This window comes from Papio anubis, chromosome 1 (genome assembly GCF_008728515.1).
Source record: "Papio anubis isolate 15944 chromosome 1, Panubis1.0, whole genome shotgun sequence".
Taxonomy (NCBI): domain Eukaryota; kingdom Metazoa; phylum Chordata; class Mammalia; order Primates; family Cercopithecidae; genus Papio; species Papio anubis.
The window spans coordinates 152,121,907-152,137,578 of NC_044976.1; the positions used below are offsets into that span (position 1 = coordinate 152,121,907).

Consider the following 15,672-nt stretch of genomic DNA (forward strand, 5'->3'; position numbering starts at 1 on the left):
TTGGTGTTTTCTCAAGAAATCCTTTCCCTTTGTGGCATGGGTCAAATTGCTGGTAGTTAAAAAGGTGTTAACTCTTACGTGAAATAGCACTTTTTCTTTGTAATGACCTAACTGGAAAGCCTCTGTGTCGTCACTTCTCATTTCTTATTTGAAATCAGCAAACTGGATTCAGTAGACATGAACTTAAGCCTCATGAAAGTGGGGGTTTGGTCTGTTTTGCTCACTGCAATACCTCCAGGGCCTAGCAGCATGACTGGCACATATTTGTTCAAAGTGAATACTCACACCTTCACACCCTCCCTAGAGAGCTGTTCTTGTAGGCCTCTCGAATGTAGGATTTAGGGAAGTCAAGTTAAAAAAAATTAAAACGGTTCAGCATCACCCACAGGTGAGGCTATTCTGCAAAATATGTTAATTGCCTTGAGGTATGTTTCGTCTGGACAAAACGTATTTCCACAGACACAAATCAAAGGTGTTTATTAAGTGCTGTGTGCCCTGTTTCTGGATTCCCAGTCAAGTGGGACACCAGACGTCATAACACAAGAAGGAAGTTCTGCGAAGCAAAATGAGGGCAGCAGCGGCAAACCAGTTTCACCAGGTTCCGCCTTTTCTCGTTCACTTCCGCCCTTCCCAGTTCCTGAGCAGACAGGTGGGGCCGCGTTCTGTCTGACAGGAAAGGGCGGGTCGCAGGGTTCCCCAAACTTCCGGCGCGCAGCAAGGCGGCCTCGCTAGTGGTTCTAACGCGAGGCGCGCGAGCGGCTGGATGATGTCACGGAATGGGGGGAAAAGAGGGCGGCACTCGAGTGGGTGCGCATGCGCAAGAAGGTGCCTGCCCGACTGGAGCAGAGCAAGCTGAGAGGGTCTTCCCAGCGCGGGCGGGATTTCCAGTGTTACTTGCGGCTGGGCGTTGGGGACTTGCTGCCTTTCTGGCAGCAGGCAGGAAGCCGCAAAAAGTTTCTGAGCCCGCGAACCTGTAGCGGACGTGGAAAAAGAACGTATGTGAGAGAGACTTATGCCTCATTTAGCAAATCACTGTAATATGCTCTGGTGTGGGGCGTGTGGATCGGAGAAATCCCATCTTCCGAGGGTCCTTGGTCGGACAGAAAGGGAAGGCGGGGCCAGCAGAAGTTAAAATACTACCGTATGCAGTTCTAGCGGATTTCATTCATTCATTTTTATGTGTCAGGGTGAGATGGTTGTTAGTCCACATTCTGGTGTATATTAATCAAATTGCTATTCTTATAACTATTCTCTGGCGGGAAGAGTAGGGGAGTTGTCAGTGGAAAGGATACATTTGGAACTTGGAGCTCTGTCCCAGAAGGGCTTTTGGGCGAAATGCTGTGAATTTTGCCAAACACCGCCCCGCCTCCGCCTCTGACCCAAGCTCCTTAAGGTTTGAACCAGAGAACGTAATTTGCAACAGGTAAAATTTAGAATAAAAGCCAGAGGGAATATAAATCTAGCTATAAGGCTAGAAAAACACACGAATTTAAGATTGAGGGAGACCAAGTCAACCAGAAAAATCAGGTAGCATTGATCCTATCTTGTCTGGGCTGGGTCACCATTTCAAAGCAGAGGGAGGGACAGAATAACCTTTGGAAGATACTTCGACTTAACGGGAAGGCTGTTGTCAGGTTTCGTGGTGTGTCACTGGCTGTTAATAATTCCCTGCTATTGCTTTGTTTCTAGGCCCCTCCTCAAGTGTCTGGCTTAAAGATGCCACCCAGGGAAGGGAACTCTGGCTAGCTAAGGAGGCCATTCTTGATGTTACTTCTAGATCTCATGTCGTCACCGAGACCTCAGCTGCTGGTGGCAGCTGCTCAGCAGACCCTTGGCATGGGAAAGAGACGGAGTCCACCCCAAGCCATCTGCCTTCACTTAGCTGGAGAGGTGCTGGCTGTGGCCCGGGGACTGAAGCCAGCTGTGCTCTATGATTGCAACTGTGCAGGGGCATCAGAGCTCCAGAGCTATCTGGAGGAGCTGCAGGGGCTTGGCTTCCTGACCTTTGGACTTCACATCCTTGAGATTGGAGAAAACAGCCTGATTGTCAGTCCTGAGCATGTATGTCAGCACTTGGAGCAGGTGCTGCTTGGTACCATAGCCTTTGTGGATGTTTCCAGTTGCCAGCCTCACCCTTCTGTCTGCTCCTTGGACCAGCTTCAGGACTTGAAGGCCCTCGTGGCTGAGATCATCACACATTTGCAGGGGCTGCAGAGGGACTTATCTCCCTCTGCAGTCTCCCACAGCAGGCTCCATTCCTCAGACTGGAATCTCTGTACTGTATTTGGGATCCTCCTGGGCTATCCTGTCCCCTATACCTTTCACCTGAACCAGGGAGATGACAACTGCTTAGCTCTGACTCCACTACGAGTATTCACTGCCCGGATCTCATGGTTGCTAGGTCGACCCCCAATCCTGCTCTATTCCTTTAGTGTCCCAGAGAGCTTGTTCCCAGGCCTGAGACACATTCTAAACACCTGGGAGAAGGACCTCAGAACCCGTTTTAGGACTCAGAATGACTTTGCTGATCTCAGCATCTCCTCTGAGATAGTCACACTGCCGGCTGTGGCCCTCTGACTTTTACTCTCCTCTCACATAGAAGGTACTCAGTAAATGATCATCTCTAGGTTGGGGATGGCAAATAATCATCTCAACTGCCAATTCCAAGTGTCTTGAGTACACTAAGGCACAATGCTCTAATCCATTGGCTGCAAATGCAAAGGGCATGTAAATAGGTAGTGGTGGTGCTAGTAGCAAATTGGTAGATAGTACCTACTTGCCATTTCTATGCTAGGAAGTCCTCTTAGTGGATATGCTTTCATTTTCACTGGATAAGAGGTAGAAGGAAAGAGGTGATAGAGGAAAAGCAGGGTGGTGGAAGACAAGCCAAACACTCTTGCATGGTAACCGTCTAAATATACCTGCTCTATGTGGGTGCTGTCTGCTAGGAAAGTAGGGCTGGGGGTTTCTCTGCGTGTTTATATGCCTGCAACTGAATTTGAGGAGAGTAGACCACCAGTATGCTTAAATATGTGATACTTGTTAATGTAATACACCTTTCAGGAATAAACTGAGAGTTCTGAGGAACAGTCTGGTCAGGTGAAGTTTATTTACACTAGGTTAAGAAAATAACAAAAAGTCAGAAATCTTAAGTCAGTTGGAAAGCCCAAGCTGTAATGTACCCAAACCTTCTGAGTTTTTTGTTGAGTTGCTTGCTTCTGATTTTCACCCGAGACAGTTGTCACAAATTATTCAGATCATCAGGTTGTCTTTATTGGCCAGGAACACTGCTAGTGCTGCAGCAATCACTACCATCAGCATTGGGAGCCATCGCCCACATTGCCTCTGCAGAGGGACAGGGAGACAGAAGAAAGTGGCTATGAGTTGACTGGAAAAGATATAGGCAAAAGTCTTTCTTTTTCCTACTCTAGCCTAGTAGAAAACCCTGGGTTAGTGGTAGAGAAAAAGCTTTTTACTCTGTCTCCCACTCTGTCACCTGTCTTGGGGTAAAACCACTTAACCAGTGTTCTCTGGCCCAGGGAGCCATATCCATCAGGGACCAGATATATAAATACTGATATGAATAATGAAGGGTGGAAAATAACTCAGCAAAATTGTATTCTTTGTTTGTATTCCCCAGTACTTTTGTTGTCCTTCTATTCTTGCCACCATGCTTATCATAGGCTAAAAGAACACCCTTTCATACTTTAGCTAAGAGTGAGTCTTTCCTTCTGGCATTGAGAGTTCCATGAAAGTTGGGCTTTGATGCACGAGTCCAGTGTTTTTTCCATTGGTTGCCATAATGTCAGTATGTTATAAACCAAGCACAGTGGGACAGGATGGCCAGTTGTTGGCGTGGGCTGATATATTTTATCTGCAAATCTTGGTTAAGGAAGGAATCATCCCATCATCCAGGGCTTTATGGGAAGGAGAGACCCTCTTACTCTGGGAGGCAGCTGCTGGCTCTGGTTCAGCTCTTCTCGACAGTGCTGCAGCTTACGCAGGCAGGAGAGATACTCGTCACTGAGGTTGTCTAATTCTGAATGCAGTTCTGTGCACTGGGGAGAACATCACCAAAGTCGTCACTGTCACTTCTGTCTAGGACAGAGCCCAGGTAGGGGAGACTGCCCTGTGTAAGTTTCACTCATTTGGAATTTTTACCACCATCCTCCCTTCCCAGCCATTCTCAGGGATTTGAGTTTGTCTTTTGACTGTCTCGCATTGTCTGGAATGTGTTCATTTTAAATGATTGACAATACTGCATATTATAATATTACATTTTATACATTTAAGTTCTTTTATATGACTTTACGTGCAAGTGCTTTGCAAATGAGAGACACTGAAAAATGAAGTTCTTATAGCACAAACAACCTAGAAGTGACCTTAGTACAAGTTTCTTTCCCAGGAGCTAGTTGCATATGAATACTTCTGGGGATGTGTATGTTTGTGAGTTGTACAAAGGAAGAGTTTTACTCTTTAAAAGACGTATAAAGACTTAAGATACTCAATGTGGGACGACATATTGAGAAGTTAATATTTTTATTAAATGTGTTTGAGTTTTGGTCAACTTTCTAAAAGGTAACCAGTTAATAAAACCTTGAATAGGAGTTGGTGTAAATAAGGAAGGGAAAAGATTGACAAGTCAGCCCAGAAGCACAGACACTTTATGTAGGCAAATGAATATCTGTGGGTATCCAGTCACAGCCTAAACTTTGAAATCCCTGCTCTTTGGCTGCTTCCCAGGTTTCTCTGCTATTCTGCAGATGAGCCATCACTGTCTCAGGTCACCCTCTCACCTCCTTTTCCTTGGCCTGGAGCTGCAAAGTCTTCTTTTGCAGCTGGTCTCTGAGATCCCAGTCTTTCTCCTTCCCTGTACCCTCAGGCTCCACTTCGTTAGGGAAGGACTTTGGACTCCACACGGGCAAAGCCTGATCTAAAAAAGCAGCCAGATTCTTGGTGATAGTGAGGCCCACACCTTTGAGGAAGGGCCCTGAGGGTGAGCCACTAGGAGTGGGGAGAGGGGAGGGAACTTGGGAGGACGTGCTCTTGGCTAGACTGATGGCATTCTTTGACATAAAGGTTAACTTCCACTAGGCCCCTGCTAAGCTTGGACAGACAGCTGGAATCTGAGCCCCTTGAGGACAAGATTGGCATCTTTTCTTTGTATCCCCAGTCTTATCTAGTGCTAGATAATTTTAGTGAATACTTATTAATTGAATTTCATTGGTTGTATGTCACATTCTTCCTAGTTTGTCAGATAAGTTTGGTGGATGCTTTAATATAACCCCTTTTCCCTGATGTCCTCATTTGAAAGTTGTGAAGATGGCAGTCATATCCTAAAATTTATCTTCATATGGTTAAAGATGTTTTTTTAGCCACCCTGCAGTCTTAGTCTTGGTGAAAAGAGCATGGACTAGGAGTCAGAAGTTTTGGATTGTTGTAGCTGTGTTGTTAGTCTGTGCCACCATAGACCTTCATGGTCTTATCCATACTATGTGGGCATAAACATTTCTGCATTATCTATTATATTATGCCCAGTGATTGTGAGGAGAAAACAAAAGGTCATGTGTAGTGGACAGGTGAGGAGCTATTGCCCCTCTGTATACACGGTGAATTCTCAGTAAACATGGACAGTAGACTCTCTAGGGCTAAGAGTGAGTTGACTCTGGCATGCTATGTGGTTTGGGGCTGGGAAGTTGGATGTGATTTGGAAAATCAAGTGTGTAAAAATTGACATGAAATCCTGAGTTCAAAATAAATTTATTGAAATGTTCAACACAAACATGTGCTTTCAGAGAGAATAGAAACCCTTTTTCACAGTTTATATACCTCAGGATAGAAGGCTAACTAGTTGAAGTGTCCTCAGAGCCAATGATCAGTCCTTAAAAAGCTCCCACACATCCCGGACTTAACAGACTCTCAGAACTGGGTGGGACTCCAGGAGGTCATGTAGTCCATCCCGCTGCCTCTAGGCAGGTAAGGGAAGAGCAGTATCTTAGAATTTGTGGTTAATAAATTTGCTGACCTTTCTTTGTTAAGAGTTTCTCCTGTTCTTGAAGCTGTAAGGATTGATTCTGAAGCAGACCTGTTGGAAAACACAAGGAACTTGTCTATGCTAGCATATTTACTACAAAGAGTTTCTTTTCAGAACTTTGCCTAGAACCTTAGTTATTAAATATGTTCCTATCTGCTATGTGTTGAATTTTGTCCCTCAGAATCTATATGTTGAAGTCCTAACCCTCAGTACCTTAAATTATGACCTTATTTGGAGATAGGTTCTTTAAAAGATAATCAAATTAAAATGGGGTCATTCAGGTGGGCCCTAATCTAATATCACTGGTGTCATTATAAGAAGGAGAAATATGGACACAGATATGTTCATGGGAAAGACACAGAGAGAAGACGGCCATCTGCAAAGCCAAGGAAAGAGCCCTGGAATAGATCTTTCCGTAAATGCCCTCAGAAGGAAACACCCCTGCTGACATCTTGGATTTCTAGTCTCCAGAACTGTGAGACAATACATTTCTGTTCTTCAAGGCACCCAGTCTGTGGTACTTTGCTATGAATATAGCATCCTTATTTCTCCCCCTACCATGTCTCTATCTTCAAGTCTTTGCTTGAAGACTTTCCCTTTCCCCTGCGGTTGCTTTGCCCTCTTAATAATCATTGCTGTTTGCATGAAGCTTCTCTATCAGGTGTCAGAGGTTAAAGTGGTGGGCAACCAGCAGCGGTATTGAGTCAGGTTCTCCAGCTTTTCAGAAACTGCTTTTCTTCTGAAAAGGCCCTTTTCCTCTTTGGGCCCAATATGTAGTTTTGAAGTGGACTGAGGCACGTGTAGTGTGTAAGCTTATTTTCTAAACCATCTCTAGTGACAGGTCTATGTGACACATTCATGTACTTATAAATTACAATATATAAAATAAGAGCTGCTTTAGGAAACCCAGTACTTAAAACAAAATCTGCAATTCTGGGGGAAATGTAAGTGGTGTCATTGGCATGGAAGGAGAAAAGTAGAAAAAAAAGAACAGAGGCTAATACATAATTTATGGAGAGCTATGTAAATGACCTCACTTCACAAGAAGAGGGTCTGAAAATGCACAGAGTTAGAGCATATGCCAAAGACTGGGCCCTTAGTCCCTACTCTGGGTGCCTTTTATGGGCCAGGACCCCCAGGAAAACCCTGTGGACTTTCAGAATCTGGAAAGCAAACTTACTCTGCAACTGCTGTACTCTGGTCACCAGGGTGAGCTTCTCCGACTCTGACCTTTTTAGTTGATCTGAAAATGCAATAATGCAAGCCAAAATAAAGGAACCCAAGACTTAATGAACTCAGTACTTAAGGATGGAAATTAGTAATAGATGCTGTCTTGTCGTGGCCTCTAACATGTGTCTTTTGGAAGTTGTGTCCCAGTTCTGAAGAGGTAAACCAGAAGCCAAGTACCTCAGGTTTTGTGCATCAACAATGTTGGGTTGCATTGAGGCTTTACACACTATCTAGTCCTCGGACGCAGAGGCTGTGACTGAGAGACTTTCTCTATGCCTTGTGTTTCAACTGGCCTTTCCCTTTCAAATTAGGAATGTGGCCTTGACATATGTGACTGATGTGGGAGCAGCTGTGATCTGGCCCAGAGGGATGGGCTAAAAAAGAGAGCTAAACAAAAGGATACTCTATCTGGTACAGTGAAATTAATTTTCAATTTTGGATGATTAAAACAGCCCTGCCTCTCCCTCAAGGTAAAATGAGATTACAAAGCCAATCAACCAATCAAGCAAACAAATAAAAGGCTGAAGCCTTTCTCTTAACTTAGTTTCTTTTTTCTTAGCTCACTTGGCCATGGCTCCCATGCGCCCAAAGCCTCCAAGGAGAAGAGTACCTTGTAGGTCCTGGGTATCCAAGCTGCACAGGTCTCTGTCCCCTTGCAGGCATTCAATCTTGGCCTGCAGTTCCTGGTGCTCATTCTCCAAAAATCGCAGGGCCTGGTTCATCTGTAAGTCCCTGCTGTCTGCTCCCTGTAAGGAGGAGGAGGGGCCATATAGAAGGAGGTCAGTGTTGGGGTGGAGGTTGGGGGCAGATACCATGGAAGAGGAAAATATAGAAAATTCTGGAGTTTTAGAGATAGAAGGAATGTTAGGTAGATGAGAAAATAGAGAAGTCTTTCTTTTTTCCTATTCTTCCCTTTGCTTTGTTCCTCACATTTATAACAGCAAATAAGACTTGATATTCACAAGGAACTCGTGTCTTTTATTTATTTATTTTTATTTTTAGAGATGGGGTCTCACTTTGTCACCCAGACTGGAGTGCAGTGGTGCCATCATAGCTCATTGCAGCCTTGACCTCTTGGGCTCAAGCAATCCTCCCACCTTAGCCTTCTGAGTAACTGGGACTATAGGCATGTGCCAGTAGTTTTGAAGTGGACTGAGGCATGTGTAGTGTAAGTTTATTTTCTAAACCATCTCTAGTGACAGGTCTAAGTGACACATTCATGTACATAAATTAGAATATATAAAATAAGAATTGCTTTAGGAAACCCAGTACTTTAAAAAATCTGCCATTCTAGGGGAAATGTAAGTGGTTGTCATTGGCGTGGGACTCATGTCTTGACACTTTGGTAAATCACCAAATTAAGGAATACGAAGTCATCAGTTTTCTAGATGTTTTCATTTTCTCTTTTATTCTTCCTCTGGCAGTATCAATTTTTTTTTGTTAGGGTCTTTTTTTTTTCCACAAAGATTCAAAGTTAAACCCCCTCCCCCCAAAATCTTCATAGGAGTTGCCTTATAGGTGATGGGAAGAAGAGAACAGCAAAGGTTGAGATGTGGATACCACGCAGAGTGACCAGCTAGGTTCACTCCTTTGATAAGACTCACATACTCTGTCTCTTATCAAGTGGGCTGTTCTGAGCCCTGTTTCAGGAAAATTATAAAGATCAGCTTTTGAGGTGGATCCTCAAAACTCCAAACCAAGTAAATAAATCTATGCAAAATAATAGCTAATATTTACTGAGTGCTTTTATGTGCCAGGCATTGTGCTAAGTACTTTACATGGATCATCTTACTTAATACTCAGAACAACCTTATGATGTAAGTACTATTATCCTCATTTTATAGATGGGGAAACCGAGTCTTAGGACAGATTGAAGATGATGGAACCCTTGAGGATGCCAGGAGTCTAATTGTAATTGCTAAATGTAATTGCTTAAAAAACACATTGGCAAAAAGTGTTAGTTAGTACTCACTTGTAAATAAATTAGTGACATTTTTTCTGTGCCAACAGTGGGCAATTCTGAACTGGATGCTTTTTTGGGATGGAGTTTGGAGAGTGGGTTGGGATATGACATTAGTAGGCTGATGTATATTCCAGCCAGTTCTTTTCATTTGGATGGTGATGGTGTCATTCCAATGAACGCTTAGTTCATTTGCATGAGCAGTGCAGACATCCTTGCTAAACTCGAAATTAAATTTCAGAGCCAAAACAGTGAATTTGGTACAAAGTAGGTGGTGACTGAGGAACTGAAAGCCAGATGCTGTCAGCTGCCTTTGGAGTCCCTAATCCAGAACAGCTTCTTCATCACCACCCCTCCTCCCCATACCCTGTCTTCCCTCCCCACCCCCAGTGCCTGGTACCTGCAGTTTGGACTGAAGCACGTTGAGTTGGCTCTCCAGCTCTCTGTGCTGGGACCCAAGGGTCCTCCAGTCCTCCTTCAGAGCCTCGTACTGGCTCCTCCACTCTTCACACTTCTGCTCTGCCAGGGCCAGGGATCGCTGAGGGAGGTCAGAGAGGAGAGGGTTCCAGGGAGCTGTGCAGCTGGCTCCCTTGTTCCCCAAGCTGCCTGGAGTCCCCAACCCCAAGGTCTGTGTGGCATCCCCATACCTGTGTGCTCTGTAGTTGCTGCTCTGCATTCATTTTCTCCTCCAGCACTTTCTGCAGTGACTCCTTGGCCTTCTGCTCATAGCTGTTTTTCTGGTCTTCCATCTCCAGTAGTACTTTTTTCATTCCCCAAGGGGAGTATTTCTGTAAATTTGATGCAATTCAACAAATACACATTGAACTTCTGTGTGCCAAATCCTGAACTGGGATACAGAAATGAAAAGAAGTTGGTTCTTCCCCCAGGCAGAGATACCAGTAATCTAGTGAGCCTTTTCTTTTAGGGTAGAGCTAGCAGGGAGAGTCCCTCAGGCAATGAGAGATGAGTAGGGGGGCATAATAAACAGTGCCCTAGGCTTGCTGGGCATTATATCTGAGGCCTTCCACAAGCTCTTGAAATCCAACATGTCTAAACAGGACTCATGTTTCTAAACATGTTCTTTTTTCTTGGGGTTCCTATCTCAGTGACCAGAGTCATCATCCATCTAGTCTTTTCCAAACGCTAAACCAATCTTCATTTGAAGATTGGGAGTCAATCTTCATTTTCTCTCTCATTTCCTTCCAGTAATCAGTTGGTCATTGAACCTTGACAGTTTCCTTCATAGTTCATATCTGTCTCCTCTCTATCCCTACTGCTGCTTCCTTAGTTCAGGCTCTAGTAGTAGTGTTATGTGGATTAATGCAACAGCTTCCCTTTCTTCAAATCTTGCCTCCCTTCAGTCCCTTTTCAGTCCCGCATTTAGAGGGTTCTTTCTAAAATGCAAATCTGATCTTGCCACTTCCTGCATAAATTCTCCATGGATTCTCAGCATCCTAAGAATCACATCCAAACTCCTTGTCATGGCTCCACTTACATGCCTAGACTTTCATCCCATGCTACTTCCACCTAAGCTGAGATGTTTGCAGATCCCCTAGCACTCTGTTTTTTTGGCTTCTGCCTTTACCCATATAGCTTCTTCTGCCTAGAACTGGTTAACTTCTACTCATACTCAAGATTCAGTCCAGTATCATCAGTTCTGATAAATTGACCAACTGCCCCCATCCCACAATGTCTTATAGATTAGGCAGCTTTTCTTAGTGTTCATAGTGTTCACATAGTATACCCTGCATGCCTCTATTATTCTACTCTGTTGACTCATCTGTTTTTCCTACTGGATTGTAAACTCCTTCAGGGAGGGAGCATACTGCTGCTGCTTTAAAAAAAATCATTGCCGGGCGCGGTGGCTCAAGCCTGTAATCCCAGCACTTTGGGAGGCCGAGACGGGCGGATCACGAGGTCAGGAGATCGAGACCATCCTGGCTAACACGGTGAAACCCCGTCTCTATTAAGAAATACAAAAAACTAGCCGGGCGAGGTGGCGGGCGCCTGTAGTCCCAGCTACTCGGGAGGCTGAGGCCGGAGAATGGCGTGAACCCGGGAGGCAGAGCTTGCAGTGAGCTGAGATCCGGCCACTGCACTCCAGCCTGGGCGACACAGCGAGACTCCGTCTCAAAAAAAAAAAAAATCAAAGAAGTAAAATCATTGTAGCTTCTCTACAATGCCTAATGAACTTAATGGTTTAAAATTAATACATTCGCGTTATAAAATTCCTCCTGGCTGCAGGATTAAGGAGACACAAGCACAGCTTTGCAAATTCACTGGGGGTCTTGCCTTCTCCCTTTCTTTCATCTTTGTGTCCTGTGATTTCGGAGAAGGCAGGCAGATTTTACTGTCAATTCTGGATTACCCACTGTGTAAGCAGTAGACCAGATGACAAAAATTTAGGGATCAATATGAAATCATTTCCATTTAGCTTTGGAATTGTCTGAAATTTTGGATTTAAATTTGAGTGGGTCTTATAGTTTTGGAACTTTCATTAAAAACTAGATTCAGGAATTAACCTGGTTGAGGTCATATGTAGGGGATGTCCCAGTTATTGGGCATCCAATGACCATCCATGCTGGGCACTGGTTATGTGTTATTCCTTATTGAAAATGAATAGATTGGCATTCTGGATTATATATTGGTCTCTTGTGAACTTGGTTGGCATTATTTAGTCCTGACAAAGCAAGTCATACTGAATAAATGAAAGTTGTGGACCAAGAAACTTATAGACTCCATAAACTCTCTTCCCCTGTGAGACGCCATCTATGTGGCCAACTGTCTTCTCTCTCTAACTCCAGATGGGAGAAGTCTGCCTGTTCCACCCCATTCTCTTATTTGACATCTCCCCACCTGTCAGGTATCCATCACTTCTCAAATGTGAAAGCTGATTTCTTTCTATCTCTTGTAAACCAAGATTAGGCCAATCAGGAGATTACTAATGCTGGAAAATGGTGTTACAGAAGAGCCAAGTAAAAGAGCTTTTACATTCTTCTAGGGGTTGCTAGAAAAAACAAAAAAAGTTGCCCATGGAATGAAAATCATTTTCTAAGACTTCGTTATAACATCTAACTCATCTGTTCAAAGATTAGGATGTGTAAAGATCTGTCTGGGTGGTGTGAATCTTTACCAAGGGCCTTTCCCTACAGTTTCAGGTATTCTCAAGGTTCCCCTGGAGCTGACAAAGTGGTTAGTGCTGGGATTCCTCCAGGGTGCAAAGAGAAGGATACTGGGAGAAAGGGAGAGGAAGAAGGATGGAGACAGTGATCTAGTGAATTAGAGACTAAAGTGAAAATGGCCAAGCCAGAACTGGGTAAGTAGGAATGGGTGTGTTATTCTCTATCTGGTGGCATTTCTCAAAAGTAAGATTGAGGTTCAAGCATTCTTCACATTTAATTCTAGATTCCCGAGATGGAAATATCCTTCAGAATGCTTACCTGGGTACAGGTGTACAGCTGGTTTTCTAAGGATCTCAGTTTCCCCTTCAGTTTGTCTTCATTAAGTTGTCCCTGGAGCAAATGGGATGAGTTAATGAGTGTGGGCCAAAATCTAGTCTGCAAGGAGTTTGACTCTATATTCCTATCCTACTGCCCAGCACATGGTTGGTGCTCAAACAGTGAACTCTTTCAGGAGGCAGGCAGGAGCAAAGATGACAAAGGATGCTGAATAGAAGAGGATCTTCTCTTCTTTCTCTAGACTAGGACAAGAAAGAATCAGACTGGCCTTAAGTCCTCTTTTTACCTCCATTTTTATCAGATGGCTCACAGTAGCATAGCAGGGGAGCCCTGGAAGGAAAGCTTCTAAGCTACCCTTTCGCTCACTACCTCTCTCCCCTCTCTAGGCACTTCTGCACTCCTCACCTCTTCTCAGTCTTGTACATGGACCTTTCCCTGTAAAATGTAGGCCAGTAAGGCTAACACAGTCTCCCCTCCCAGAAGAATGTTTATTCCCTCCTTTACCCTCTGTTATGAGCTTATTTGTATCTCCTCAACATTCCTATGTTGAGGTCCTAAGCCCTGAGTGCCCCAGAATGTGACCATATTTGGAGACAGGGTCTTTAAAGATGTAGTTAAGTTAAAATGAGGCCATTAGGCTGGGCTCTAATCCAATATGATGGATGTCCTTATTAAAAGAGGAGATCAGGGCACTGTGGGAAGGCCACGTGGAGACACAGAGAGAGATGGCAATCTGTAAGCCAGGGAGAGAGACCACAGGAGAAAATAACTCTGCTGACACCCCGATCTCAGACTTTTAGCCTCCAGAACTATGAGAAAATAAGTTTCTGTTTTTGAAGTTCCCCTGACTGTGGTACTTTGTCATAGCAGCCCTAGGAGATTAATACACTTCCCTCCCTGCTACACACACCTCCACATGCACACGCACACTTCCACATGCACACATACACCTCCACATGGACATGCACACCTCCCATGCACACACACGCACACCTCCATCCACACACACACACACACCTTCACATGCACACCTCCATATGCCATCGCATATCCATATCGCGTTAACGGTGTATCCGTCGTCTTGCCGCCGCGCTATCCGCTATGTTTGGCGAAATCACTTATGGTCAACTATAGCGGTATCGTTATCGGATGCGCTTATCGCGGTGTATGCGTGCGCTTAATCCGGTCGCGGATCACGCTTATCCATCGGACCTTCCGCGATTAACGCCTGCCATATCCGCCGACGCATATCCGTGCTGGATCTTATCCATATCCATGCTCTTACTGTCTTTCTCCTTATGCAGTCACTGCGTATCCATACTCTTTTTCGATCTTGCCATATCCGTCTTTTGGTCTTAATCCATGCTCGCCTGTCACCTTATCCGCTCTTTCGCGGTATCCATATCTTTTTCGTGCTGCGATCCGGTCGCGGATCTTATCTTTGCATCACGTTAACAGACCTTATCCACCGTACCTTATCCCCGTCTTTCAGATCGTCCATTCCTTCCTTCCATCTTTCCTTCCATTCCTTCCTTCCTTCCTCCACCCTTCCTTCCTTTCCTTCCCTCTTTCAGATGTGTCCTCGGGTCACCTTGTCTGCCACCTGCCCCTTATGCGTGCTTGTATCCGGCATAGGATCTTATCCATGTCGCGCGCCTGCTTATCCATGGATGCGGTGCCTTAATCCGCCATTTGCGTCGCGCGATCCGCGATAACGCCGTGTGCGATCCGCGATCATGGCGTGGTATCACTTATCGCTTGCCGGTCACTTTATCAGTTGGCGCGCGATGCCATCATATCGCGTGTATCCGCTAATATGGCATTGCTGCAGATCACGGTCGCGCGGGATATTATCCATATCGCTGCGCTTATCACGTGCGCCCATCCGCGATGCTGTGCCTTATCCGTCTCGGATCACGCCATCCGCCTGCAAAATTCCATATCTTTTGTCACCATATCCTGCTCTTTTTATCCACGATGCATAATGCCTTATCCACGATGCTGGATATTCCACTCTTACTGCCGCGAAATCCATATCTTGACGCATTCCACCACTCTTTACCGCAAAAATTCCACTCTTTTATCCGATCGCGCCGCGTACGCATCCATCGTCTTATCGTCTTGCTGCCCTTGATCATTAATCCGCGATGCGCCGCCATGATCGCAGTTCCTGCCGTATCCGTGGTCGCGCCTGCTGCTGCGATCGCGCGGGATCTTATCCGTGATCAGGATCAATCATGTCTTTTCGGATCTTGCATATTCGTGATGGTTTCCTGCCGCACTATCCGATGTCTTGCCTTATCCATTAACCGGATCTTATATCTTATCCCGCTTATCGCGCGCGAAATCCATATCGCGCTTATCCGGTACTGGCATAAAGGATATCAATGATCTTTGCTGCGGGTTCTTGCTTATCGTCTGCAATCGCGTGCTGATAATCGCCTTATCGTGCTCGGATCCTGTAACGCATGCCTTATCCGGTCGCCTGATCACGTGCCACGCTTATCCACGATGCTTGCCGTGTCGCACGGATCACGTGGATGCCGCATATCACGATGTATATCCATGTCTGTCACCTCTTTATCCATGTCCCTGTCCACCCTTCCATTCAGATATTTGTCCTGTCCTTCCACCACTGTCTTCCTTCCTCTTTCCACCTACCATCTCTTTCCTGTCCACGGTCACCCGCCACCACCACCACCCTCCACGTGCCTTGTCACCCGTGTCGTTCACGGTGTGCCACCTGCCTTATCGTCAATCTGCCGCCCACCCCGTCGCCACATTAAATTCCGCCTGCCGCCGCCATTCACGCACACCTCCACATGCACGCACAGTTCCACCTGGACACACATACTTCCATCTCCACACACACCCCTCCACCTGCATACATACATTTCCACATGCACACGTACATATTAGACTCAAGATGAGAACTTCTTTAAGAAAGCAAGAAATGGAGAGATATTAAAGCAGAGTAAGGGCGGCAGGGG

The 15,672-nt window shown here is 45.2% G+C and overlaps 2 protein-coding genes across 9 annotated transcripts in view; one reads left to right on the top strand and one right to left on the bottom strand.

Annotated features, from left to right (window-relative positions):
- The first annotated feature begins 102 nt into the window (after positions 1–102).
- Positions 103–3,089, top strand: C1H1orf74 (chromosome 1 C1orf74 homolog). The gene is made up of 2 exons (XM_003893156.4): positions 103–995; positions 1,690–3,089. The coding sequence occupies exon 2, from the start codon at positions 1,765–1,767 to the stop codon at positions 2,575–2,577; it is 813 nt and encodes a 270-aa protein (XP_003893205.1). The 5' UTR covers positions 103–995; positions 1,690–1,764; the 3' UTR covers positions 2,578–3,089.
- TRAF3IP3 (TRAF3 interacting protein 3) overlaps positions 3,086–15,672 on the bottom strand; it is a 26,984-nt gene continuing 14,397 nt past the window's right edge. For 2 of the 8 annotated variants that reach the window (XM_003893153.5, XM_009187987.4), the window contains exons 8-16: positions 12,665–12,736; positions 9,872–10,012; positions 9,625–9,762; positions 7,875–8,010; positions 7,215–7,277; positions 6,026–6,085; positions 4,797–4,933; positions 3,945–4,058; positions 3,086–3,345 (exon numbers count right to left, since the gene is read on the bottom strand). In XM_003893153.5, coding sequence (XP_003893202.1) covers positions 3,253–3,345; positions 3,945–4,058; positions 4,797–4,933; positions 6,026–6,085; positions 7,215–7,277; positions 7,875–8,010; positions 9,625–9,762; positions 9,872–10,012; positions 12,665–12,736 — 954 coding nt within the window. In that variant the 3' untranslated portion in view covers positions 3,086–3,252. Of the gene's footprint in view, positions 3,346–3,944; positions 4,059–4,796; positions 4,934–5,741; positions 6,086–7,214; positions 7,278–7,874; positions 8,011–9,624; positions 9,763–9,871; positions 10,013–12,664; positions 12,737–15,672 lie in introns of those variants that run through there. The other 6 variants (XR_001895739.3, XM_021927441.2, XM_021927439.2 and 3 more) reach the window with 6 other exon arrangements.